Source organism: Passer domesticus, chromosome 6 (genome assembly GCF_036417665.1).
Source record: "Passer domesticus isolate bPasDom1 chromosome 6, bPasDom1.hap1, whole genome shotgun sequence".
NCBI lineage: Eukaryota > Metazoa > Chordata > Aves > Passeriformes > Passeridae > Passer > Passer domesticus.
Window position 1 is genome coordinate 44,921,188 of NC_087479.1, and position 11,722 is coordinate 44,932,909.

Here is an 11,722-nt window from a genome sequence, read left to right on the forward strand (position 1 = left end):
TCGGGTTTCAGAGATTTGTCACTCCTGGGGCTCCTTCCTCATCCTGGGAGCTGCTTGTAGACATGCATGGGAGTCTGATCCTGCATTGCTGCTTTTGGGGCCGAGGTGGCTGCAGGGAGCTTTCCTTTACAGCCTTGCTCATGTCAGCACAGCGGCTGCAGCAGAAGGCATGTGGCTGAAGGCCAGCGTCAGTCCCCAGGGGCTGTGGGCTGGTGGGGACATCCTCTGGCCACAAATGACCTTTCTGTGTTTGGTGAGGGAAGGGTGGTGCCCAGGGCCTTGTCTGCATCCTCACAGCCATGAGAGAAGGCAGCGGGGGGGTTTATGGAAAGGAACCTGGTCATTTCTCCTCTGGAGCACCCGGAGTGGGTGACATGACTGCCCTGCGGCACTGCAGTGGCTGTGCCCAGCGAGCCTGGGAGGCTCGAGCCCTGCCTGAGCTGGATGTTTTTCCCTGTCCTGTAGGTTTTTCTCCCACCGCTGGTACAGACTTGCCTCCCCAGGTCAGCACCAAGCAGCTCCTCGGCCATCCCCGGACCCTGCCGGAGCCCCTGGTGTCCAGCCTGAACCCCGAGGGTGCGTATGTCCCAGTGGGGCCCCGGGAGCATGAGCCGCTCTGCAGAGGATGGGTGGGAAGAGGGGAGAGGCTTTTGCTGCCCAAAATGGGCTGCAGAGAGCAAGCGTGTGCTGTGGTGGGAGGCCAGAGCTATTTATAGATGCCATTAGGAAGCGCAAAGCTCACACTCCGGCAGTCTCTGCTGTGCTGCCAGGGGCTCACACACTGGCAGCCTGGCTCTCTGCCCTGCCAGGAGCTGTGGAGGATGGTTCTCATCCCCTTTCCTGCCACTCTGTATCCCCCAGGGTTAAGACCTTGCTCAGTTAGGATGAGGAGGACTTGTCTCCTGTCTTTTACAAGAGCTTCTTTTGTTCCATCTTAGTGACCAGTTCATGCCAAAACCTTTTCTACCCCCCGTGACTCTTTTGTCCCCTTGCATCTGTTTTTTGGGTGCAGCAAAAGAGAGCTGTGGTGATGCTGCCTCCCCCTGGCATCCTACTCCCACCCATGCCATCTTCGCCTCAGCAAAACCCTGCTGCCGTCCTCCACACAGCCCAATACATCCACCCATCCTTCAGGACACTGCAGCAACCGCATTCCCATCGCCCGGTCCAGGCTTTGTGCTCACATACATCCTGTTTTCCACTCTCCTTTTTGCAAGTGCTCACCCACCATGGTGGGATTGATCAGGTGGTTTTTTTCTCTCTTGTCTTGCAGTTGTATCAACCAGGCAGAGCATCTGGAGGTAGAAGGGCCCAGGCAGTGGAAAATCAATTGCCTTCAAAGTGTAACTGTATAAATAAACCATATTATATATATATATATATATATATATTTTATATTTTTTTTACTGCTTTATATTGTGAATGGATGTGGATGGCCAGACAGAATATTTTTACAGACTGTAAAGTAAAACTAGAGACTGATCTCACAAAGCAACCCGCCTCCCCTGAGGATGAAAACGACTCCCTTCTATTTTTTTTTTTTTAAGCAGTTTCTATCTTGAACAGAAAACAGCAGTGTACCCATTCTGCATAGCCTTCTCAAAAGATCCATCGTGCATTTGGAAAAGTCATTGTTCCTTTGACTAGGGGAGTGAAGCTGCAGTGGAGACCCACGTGGAGGCTCACCTGGATGGAGCAAGTTAACAGATTTTACAGCAACTCGTCACTGCAAGTGGGGCCATGACAAACAGCCTCGTCACTGGTGGCAGGGGAGGCCCAAAGCAGTTTTAAGACAAATTTCTGGCCTGTCTTTTTTTTTGTGTATATTATAAGAAACCTGTAGGAGAAACCACTTTCTATGGTGCCACAGACCATGCTTCAAGGAAGCACACAGCGGGAGTTGTTTTTCTTAAATTCATTTAATCTTTCAACTTCTTTTTAAAGTAAAAAATTGCAGAATGAGCCCTTCCCCGGTAGTAGTGTGAGTGGGGAACAGGACCAAAATACTCTCGGTGACATTTCCCTGATATTTTTAATTTTTTTAACTCGATGGCCAGTAGTTACCATTCTGTTCATCTGTCGCGGTGGGTCACCTTGTATTTTAATTGCAAAACCAAAGCGGTTTGGGGAGGGGAAGAGTTTGTCTGGGAGATCCCTGAGCCTGTTTTCAGCGTGTCGTGTGCGAAAAATGTGACTTGGGCACAGCGTTCCTGGTAAAACCCCGCTTCCCCCGTGCGAATGTAAATCCTGTGCGCCGCAGATCCAATTTTCAATAAATCTTTGGGAAAGGATTTGAGCAAAGCGAGTGTGAGTGTGCTGTTGTGGCCAGGCTGAGCCGTCCCTGCCGGCGCCTGACGGACACATCCAAGCGGTTTGCGCACCCCGCAGCTGCCTCTTCCATTTCCAAGCCATCTCTTTCTATTTGCCGAATGAAAGCTGTGAGTATTTTATAACCGACTGACTCTTGTGCACACAGTGCTCTTTTCTTCTTTTTTTTTTCCCTTTTTCTTTTTTAACCGTGAAATGCTTTACAACCAGGGGATGCGGCTTGTCTCCGGTGAGATGCGGCCGTCTCTGGGATGAAACATGGCAACATTTTAATAATGCACAGCAGCAGCTCAGAGCGTTTTAGGACAGGAGGCAAAGGGGGTGGCGCTCAACTGCAGACAGGAGCAGGTAAGGGGAAATTTTCCATTTGCCTCCAAGCCCCTTTGTCTGCACCTGGATAACAGCAGCCAGGAATGTCAGCTCTTGCTGTCCATCACCATCTCCCCTGAGCTTCTGCTGGGCTCTTGTTCCTGCAGACATCTTCCCCTCTCAAAGCTGATTTTCTAGGTGCCACCATAGCCCAGCAGGCTGATCAAGTAATATTAAAGGATTAAAGTTTGTTTTTTTGGGAGATCCACTGGTACTGCTGTGTCTTTGGTTATGACTGGAGAGCTGCCACAGTGGGGAGATGCAGTTTCAAAGCTGCCTTTTTTGAATTGGGGCTTTTTGGGTGGGTTGCTTTTCAAGCTCCTCCTCACCCTCCTCCTTAAATCATGTATCTCAAGGAAAATTAGTTAAAAATGTGTTTGTTCCATGCAGCTGCATTTGGTTTGTCCCTGCTTGTTTGCTTTTTGGGCTTCATGTCCTTTTTTTTTTTTTGGACTCTTGCTTTTAAAGATTCTCCCTTTCTAAGAAGTGGGTGATGGACATTGTAAAGAGCAATTCAGTGCTGCTTGGGGAGGGGAGGGAAAAGCAGGTTTGGAAAACCCACTTGCCTTGGACGTGGCCAGATTTCAGTGTGTCATGTGACATCCTTTGTGTATCCCAAAAAACTGACCTCTGCAGGTTTAAAACCAGATCTTTCATTTTTTGGGTTATATTTGTAGCCTTGCCTTCTGCAAAATAAACAGGAAGAGAAAAGAGTCATCACCTATGGTACTTCTGAATGGGGGCAGAAAATTAATTTGAATGTTTGGGGGTTTTTTTTCACCGCTGTTACAATTATATATTATTTATCAGTTTTGTAGGTTCAGTCATAATTCAGTCATAATCTTAACAGGCCAAACCAGCACCAGTCTTTCCTAGAAGGAGGTGTGGGAGGGTGCGGAAAATAAGGATTTAAAATATATATCACAGCAGATTTGGCCCTTCAGCTGATGCCCCTTGGCTGGCATGCGGGATTTGGAACTGTTGCATGGGTGGGAGACAGAGTAAATCAATTGTGTCCCCCACTGGTAACCAGGCATGGGACTAGTGAGAGGGCTGTGACCAGGGGTTAACTCTTTGCAGCTCTAGACTGGCTCTTTGCACATTTTCTTCATTTTGTGTCCTACCCACCATCACCCAGCTGCTGCCTAGGCCAGCAGTGTTTCACGAGGTAATAAACTGCTGTGATTACTGCGTCCCTGCTGTGGTGCACGTGGGGCAGAGGTGGTAATCAAACTCCTGTGTTACCTCGGGAGCTCCCCGGCCGAGGGTGACCTATATTCCTGCGGCTCGGGGGGCCTGTGCCCGGGCGGGTCCCCGCCTGTTATTTAACGCAGCGAGGCTCAATACCCGCTCCCCCGCCTTCCCGCTTTTAGCTGCTCTAAAGTCTGTGTCAATAATACATTTCTGCCATTGAATATTTTATTGATGGTTTGACTTTTTTGCTGCTCGCAATTCCCATTTCAAGGCTGCGTGATTGTTCCTAATTAAAATTTTATGCCCTGGGACAAGCCTTCTTGCTACAGTGGAGATGATGCTGTCCTTTTCTAGGCCACTACAGAGTGGTAGGAAGAAATTACCATTACCCATTGTTATGAGATTAAAACAAAGCAAATAAATTATTTTTTTCCCTTAAAAAACAAACCAGCAGCCCTGCGTACGGCGCGTACTGGAGAGGGAACAACTGGCTTGCAGGCAAGGCAGGGATCCAAGCGTGCAGGGTGGCTTGAGGATGCTGTGCTGCCTGCGCAGGGACTCGTGTCCCCATGTCCCTCAGGCGCTGTGGGCAGCTTCTTCCTTCCCTGGAGTGGGCAGGAATGGACTTCAGAGCTTCTCTCTCCTCAGATGCTTCTCCTGGTTAGCTCTAGTGCCACCCAAAAGTCACAAAGTGAAGGATATACCTGTTTTTCACTGGTGAGCAGTCCTGCATTTTTGTTGGGTTTGTTTTGGTTTTTTTTAATAAATCTGCAGGTTCTGCCAGCACAAGGCACCATTCAGAAGAGTATTTCAGCCACCTCCAGCCTCCCTGGCGCCCTTTTCCTGGCTGCACTACCTGATTTTTTTTTTAGTTTTTGGGGTTTTTTTTAATATTGTGTAAGAAAAATGGCCCCCAGCTCCTCACCCCTCTATCCTGGACAGTCAGCTCCTCATCATCCTCATCAGATGGTGGTCTGGGTGCCAGCGCTGCCCCAGGCCAGTGCAGTTTCTTCAGGGCAACACTGCTGCAGACACTTGAACCATCCCCAAATTACAGTTACATATTTGTACGAGTTCCTGGGTGTTTGGGTTTGGGGATTTTTTTTCCCCCTCAAATTCATCTAGAGTGCTAGAAGCATTTGTGCTGCCTCCCAGCCCCTGGATTTGGCAAGCAGCTTTCAAAGCACACACTTCAGCACCAGTTACATAAGGAAAGGTGTGAATGTCTGGAGGAGAAAATGCCTGTTGGTTTTGCTCCCCAAGTGGTGTACAGATGCTCTGCTGCTTGCTCCTGGCTGCACAGCTTCTCCCAGCATAGTTCATTGCAGATGAAGAAGAGCTGTTTGAACTGGCGTGTGTGTCCATGCAGGGAACATTGTCTGCTCTCCTAAGATGATTTTTCATTCTCCATCTCAGAGTGCAGACTGACTGCCTTCTACCTTGCCCTGGAAAAAAAAAATCATAAAGCACTAGAGGAGGCTGGGAAATTTTCTTGTTTATGGATGAGCAAGTTTCTCTCCCAATGGAACCTCCTGCCAGCAGAATTTTCTTTTTTTTTTAGGATGTATTATATAAGTCCCTGCTTGCATTTAACTAACTGACTTCCTCTTAAACAATTCATGTACTCCTTCTATTCCTCACAGAGCAGCTTGCTCCTTCGCTGGGGCTCACCTGACACTGGCACATGTTATGGACAGAAGACTTCTTAGTGTGGTGCTTGAAGGGCAAGGCCTGTTCCCTTCCTTCCAAGAAGAGCTGAAACAAGAATAAAATCTTTGAAGAGCACAAGGAGTCCCTTCAGCTCAACAGACCTGAAATTCAACATCTTCTCCTCCTGTAAGGCACTCCCCTGCCTCTCACCAAAAATCTCACAAGTTTGGAGTGAAAGAACACAACTACTCCTCTAACCAAGCTAAGTACCATCTGAAAAATCTGTTTATTAGCTACTGAAAAACATGAAATCAAGGGGCATCACAGCCCTGGTTATTTTCTCATCACTCAGGAGCACCCTGGGCTAGGCCAGGACAGAAGGGCTGATGTTGGGCTTTCTGCTCGAGGGACAACCATGCCACACCCTTCTGCTCTCCTTTTCAAGCCACCTTCACTGGCCACAGAGGCAGAATAAGAGATGGGAGGAACCAGGCATGCAGTGCAATCAGACACATCACTGAGAAGGCACAGCTTTCCTCTTCACCTGGTCTGATGCCCTGGATTACAGTAATCAGCACTCAAACACTGGTTTTGCACATTTATTGAAGACTTCAGGTGACAGCACAGCAGGTTAGTTTTGAATCATGCCAGAAGAATGTTAAAAACAGGAATTGATCTGGATGCTCCCCCCACTTACTGGAGATACACAGTAAGTAAAAGGCAAAGCCAAACGAATTTCACTTCAACCCCTTCCTTTTGCTTACTGGAGCTGAACAGGATGGTTCCATCGGTAGCAGGAAGTCGGGAGCATCCACACCATGGTGCTGCTCATGGGAACTGGGACAGGCCTTGCCAGGCGACCTGCAGAGCTGCTCCTGCCAGCGGCATCTCCTGGGGTCAACTCCTCAGCCAGCACAGTCCCAAACGCAGGGCTGTTCACGCAAAGAGAAACAAAGCACCTTTATTCCAGACACAGGTTTGTTACGTGCATGGTCCCCTACGAAATGGGGTGACAGGGGGACTGTGGCCTTCAGTTTCAGCTCTCAGACACACTTGTACACTGATGGATTTTGCACCAGGTTTTTCCCTCCCTCCCTTTCTCCGTGTGGCTACACTGTGCTCCTGCCTGCTAGGGACCAGCAGTGGGAAGATGCTGTGGGTGCAGTTAGGGAAGAAAAAAGCAATTCAGGGCTGAGAAAGCTGCAAACTTGTCTGCCCCCCAAACCTGTCTCTGTTAAAAAAAAAAAAAAAAAAAAGGCCCATTTGGCTTCTGAACAAACATGACAGCATGTCTGGGTAACTTTGGTTGGTTTTCCCATCTTCCCAGGCTGTTTGAGCACTACGGAAACACAGAGCACAGAGGGAACTGAGTTGTCTTGTGAAGAGCAGATATTCCTCTAGGACCCAGAGGCAGAAATGATAAGAGCATGAAGGAGAGATAGGGACAGGCAAAACTTCTCAGAGAGACACTTTACCAACAGAGGACCTTGCTCTGCCTTCTGTGCAATTAACTACTTATTGACCAGAGCACTGGCAAATTCCTTCAGACCAAGCCTTTACAACAGCCCAGGGCTACACGAGAGCAACCCCAGGAACAGGGGGAATACCTGAACCCTTCCAGGGAACCTCAGCAGCTCTGGTGAATCCTAGCTGCTTATTAGGAACTTCTGCTGACAATGAAGCTGTGCTGCTCTTCAGAAAATACACTCGACTACCAGGCTTCTTTACCAGCTGAAAAATCACAAGAGACAACTTTGTAGGAGAAGCCATCTGCTTCGTCACTTCCTCCGTTTTTAGTGACAGCCACCGTGGGTGGCTGGAAAAGTCCCTGCCTGGCTCGCCTTCCTGTTCCTCGGGGCCATGAAGTCAGAGTCCCCAGCGTGACATCACAGCACACTGGGCAAGGCAGCTCTGCAAATGCCCAGCCAGGGCCGGGATGCCAACAGAGCCCTGGCACAAGACGAAGTAAACAACAAGCAAAGGTGAGGGGTGGGATGGAAAAAAACATCAGCAAAAAAGGAAAGTGAGCCTCATTTCTGCTTTTCCTTTAACAGACTAGAGAGTCTCCCTTTAAATGTGACTCATCCAGGGCAATACTAGGCAGAGTTTCTTCTGTTAACACACCCTTGGCAATAGCAGTTCAGTTAGTCACTGACCGGCTCTCAAGACGTCACCGGCCGGGACGATGCGTCTCTAACTTGGTACGGAGTCCGCTAGCACTTACTTACTTTGGAGAAGAGCAAGAGAACGGAGGGGGACACGCCATCCCTCCTGAACAACTTTACCACCAACTATCCGCACCCACACGCCGTGGCGGCCCGTTCCCTCCATCCCCGCTCCCGCCGGGCACACCGACCCCGCCGCAGCTTCGGGGCTCCGCGGGGCCGAGCGTGGGCAGCCGCTGGAGGCAGGACAGTGGCGGCGGGTGGGGGAGCCGGGTCCCTGGCACGCCGGAGCCCCTCACCTGGCTGGCCGAGAGGGCAGGAGCGCGTCGAGGCTTCGAGGCGCGGGTCCGGGCAGGCGAGGCGGCCGCACAGTGATGTCCGAGGAGCAGGTTAGCCGCTGTCACACGCACAGTGGAGTCGCCGAGAGCACAATGTGCGTTAGTCAGTGGCTCACCTGCTCCTGGAGGGTGACGGGGGGGCGGCGGGGCCCGCCTGCAGCATGGGCGACACCGGGCAGCGCGAAGGATGGGGCGCGGGAGGGGGGAGCCGCGCCGTGCCCGGGCTCCGCGGCGCGTGGAGCTGCAGCCCCGCGCTCCCAGCCCCGGGACGGGCTGGCCCGTGCGGCCCCGGGGCCGGCGTTGCCCCGCAGCTCCGGAACGCGGGATCGTTCCCGCCGCTCACCTGCGCTCCCGCCGCCGCCGCCGCCGCCGCCAACTTCTCGCTCTGCCCCGGCCCGGCCCACGCCGCGCGCCGCGGCCCCTCGCCCCGCCCCCCTCGCGGCTCCGGCCAATAGCGACGCCGCGCGCCCGCCCGCCGGCCCCGCCCCCGCGCCGCTGCGGCCAATGGCGGCTCCGCCACCGCCCGCCGACGGCCGCGGAGGGGCGGGGCCGGGCGGGCAGGCGGCCCCCCCGCCCCCCCGGCGGTGACAGCGGCGGGCGCGGCGCGTTCGCTTCTGCACGTCGCTGCTGCTGCGGGGAGGAACCATTTGTACCTGTTGAGCCGCCGCCCGCCTCCCGCTCACCCCGCCCCGCCGACCCCCGCCCTCCCCGCCCTCGCCGCCCCGCTCGGGCCGGCGGCCGCCGGCGGCGCCCCCATGCCCTGCCGCCGCCGCCCGCGAGGAGCCCCTTCCCCACTGGACCCCCGCGGCCCCGCCACTCGTCTCCCCCTTTCCCCTCCGGCCCCCTTCCGCCCCCGCCGGAGCCCGGCCCATGGTACGGCCCGGCGGGGCCGTGCCATCAGGGCAGTGTCGGGGCGCACGTAGGCGGCGCGGGAGGGACGGGGCCGGGGCGGGGGGGAGCCGGGATGTCCCCGGCCGCCCCCGCCACTGCCGCCTCTCTTTCGCTGCATCAAATGTCACGGTGTCACATTAATTTTTTGTATGTTTTCCCCGCTCTGCTGTTGTGTTGGGTTGGGCGCGTGGCGAACCCGAGTGCCCCTCGCAGTGCCGGGGGCGGAGGGGGTCCCTCGGCCCCGGGAGTCCGCTTCCAGCAACTTCCCCAAAAAAGGGACGTGCACTGGGAGGCTTTCTGTACATCCTCAGTGTAACCGTGCTCGTCTCATGGGGTGAGCTCGCTCCCGCCCATCACTCTACAAGCCGCAGCCAAGCAAACAGCTGGAATGCTGAAAATTTTAGCGCACCTCGAGGAGGATTTGCCAAGCACCAAAGACAGCGCTTTATGGATGGGCGCGGCGACGTCCCGTAGTGGGAAAAGTCTTGTTTGGAGACTCGGAGAGCCAGGCGTCGAGCCCGCAGGCTGGCTCCCATCGGCCCGAAGTCACACTCCCGCCCTCCTCGAACAGATCGGAAACCAGAGCGCGCCCGGGGGAGCGGGCACGAGTGTGGTGACCCCCCGGTTCATTCAGACTGCTGCTGGGCAAGAAAAAACACTTCGGGTGCGGATGTGGCCCCGACCAAACAGCAGCCACACGCCTCATCCCTGGTGAACTGACAGTGCGTGCTGTCCGGCAAAAGGCACGAGCTCTGCATCCCTTCTGAAAATTCCCTCGGCATCAGCTGTCCCGGCTCCGATGGGTATTTTGTAATCTGGAGCAAGATCTGGAAGCCAAACCCAGCGCGGGCTCCCTGACAGCCGGTGGCAATTCCACATCGAAAGGATTTCCTTCCATGTTCAGCTTTAACACTCATCCGTGGCTCTGCTCTCCCGCTGCCGGTGTGGAGGGGGGATGGGGGGACAGCCCCTCTTCTGCGTGACAGCCCGCACAATGACAGGCTGTCTCTGTTGTCATTTTGTGTGCATGCTGTGTGGGGGTTTTTTGTTTTCACCCAGCAGCCCTAGGGGAAAAGTCACGTATTTTACATCTTCCCCAGCACAAGGCTGGTGCCTGGATTGGAGAGAAATCGTCTGCGGAGCACACCGACCCCTCCACCCTCCGGGCGTGAGCCGACACAAAAGAAGGCACAGCCATGGAAAATACTCTTTTTTATAAAATAGGTATTTCTGTGGGAAGTAACATGGCTGGGTACGGCCCTGACAGCTCCCAGCAGCACTGCTGCTTCTGCCAGCTGCTCTACAGGGACACACGTGCCATTGGCTCCTGTGCTCCAAGTCTCTCTTCTTCTAGGCAGTACTACACATTCCAGGTTTTACTTTTAAAAAAAAAATCCTTCTCCTGACTGTAAGCACACAGGGACTGAGTGTGTTTTGCAGCGGTGCAGCACAGCTGGCTGCCAAGCTCTGGATGTTGCTCGGGCCTCCCTGCCCGCGGTGTGAAACCACGCAGCACGGAGCAGGGCGGGATGCGCTGCTGCGGGCAAAGCGAGGGGCAAAGCGAGGGGCACCGAGCCCTTGCTCTGGAAGTGCCAGCAGAGTGTTTAAAGGAGCGGCGAGGCCGCCCGGCTCACGGGATGGTTGCTATTGGCAAGGCCCCGGGCCCAAGGGCTGCGCAACAGCCCCGCTCGGTTTGCCTCAGCCCCGCTCCCCTCCAGCTCCAAACAAGTTGGTGGCTCAGCCCTTAATCTCTGGGATGAAATGTCCTGCTGACACGGCCGGTGCTGTCCCGCGCAGAGCTCCCGCTTATCCCAGCCCTGCAGCTCTTCCCTTTGTTCCCGGCTGGCCTCCAGTGCCCGCGGCGGTGCCAGAGCCGCGATGTGTGCAGCGACAGGGAAGCGCATTCGCGGATGGCGGGAGCGGCACGGGCTGGCCCGGGGACTCGGGGAGGAATCCAAACGGGGGAACATGCCCCCAGTCTCATCCCTGGAGGCTGGCAAGCCCCGCGGGAGCTAAGGCGCAAGTGAGAAGTTGCCTCTCTGCAGCGCAATCTTGCCAGCAGGATTCCAACACGAGGCAGTGCGTGCCCACCGGCTGGGGCACCGCCAGGGCTTTCGCACCCCTGTCAGGCCTCGAGCAGGCAGGCAGCAGCGAGGCTGGCGCGGGTTTGTCCCGCTCTGTGTTCTCTGGAAAAGGAGCCTGTTCTCTCCCCGGTACCCGTCTGGTTGCTGACAATGCCCCGAGTGTCTGCGAGGACACGCACGTCGGCGCTGGGTCACGTCCGCGGGCAAGCGGAGGCCGGGCTGCGCTCCCCTGGCCGGCGGACAGCCGAGCACGGCCCGGGCCGAGCCGCACGGAACAGCGCGAAACCAGCCCTGGCTGCTCTACGTGCGTGCGCTCACCCAGCGCCGCGGGAACATTGGGGTCGGGCCCAGCCGACAGAAGTTACAGGGGAAAAAAACCTCAGCGGCTGCGAGGGGTATCCAGCACTGATCCGTGTGCGCACGGACCGCACCGCGCTGCGCGAGGATGCTCCCAGCCCCGAGCGGAGCGGAACGGAGCTGCACGGGGGCCGTTGCGCCCCGCTTTCCCCCCACAGAGCCTGGAGGCACCGGCGGAGGGATGCGGCCAGCCCCGTTTCCATGGAGCGGCCGCAGCGGGACCGGCGCTGCGCGGGGACCGAGCGGCGCGGCCCGCTCCTCCCGCGGCTCCGCAGTGGTACGGCCCGCGCGCCCGCAATGGTTCCCCCGTCCCGAATGGTTCGGCCCGCCCCCCCGCCGCAGGCGC

General features: G+C 55.4%; 1 protein-coding gene and 1 long non-coding RNA gene across 2 annotated transcripts in view; one reads left to right on the forward strand and one right to left on the reverse strand.

The window, feature by feature from the left end:
* The window catches only part of RASSF7 (Ras association domain family member 7), a 34,084-nt gene extending 31,793 nt beyond the window's left edge, over positions 1-2,291 (forward strand). The window contains exons 5-6 of the mRNA XM_064425103.1: positions 466-576; positions 1,274-2,291. Coding sequence (XP_064281173.1) covers positions 466-576; positions 1,274-1,305 — 143 coding nt within the window. The 3' untranslated portion in view covers positions 1,306-2,291. The remainder of the gene's footprint in view (positions 1-465; positions 577-1,273) is intronic.
* LOC135303368 (uncharacterized) lies at positions 1,868-7,999 on the reverse strand. Its single transcript, XR_010364854.1, has 3 exons — positions 6,306-7,999; positions 5,563-5,646; positions 1,868-5,336 (listed from the first exon to the last, which is right to left on the reverse strand). It is a non-coding gene; the product is annotated as an uncharacterized LOC135303368 (long non-coding RNA).
* Positions 8,000-11,722: the final 3,723 nt, after the last annotated feature.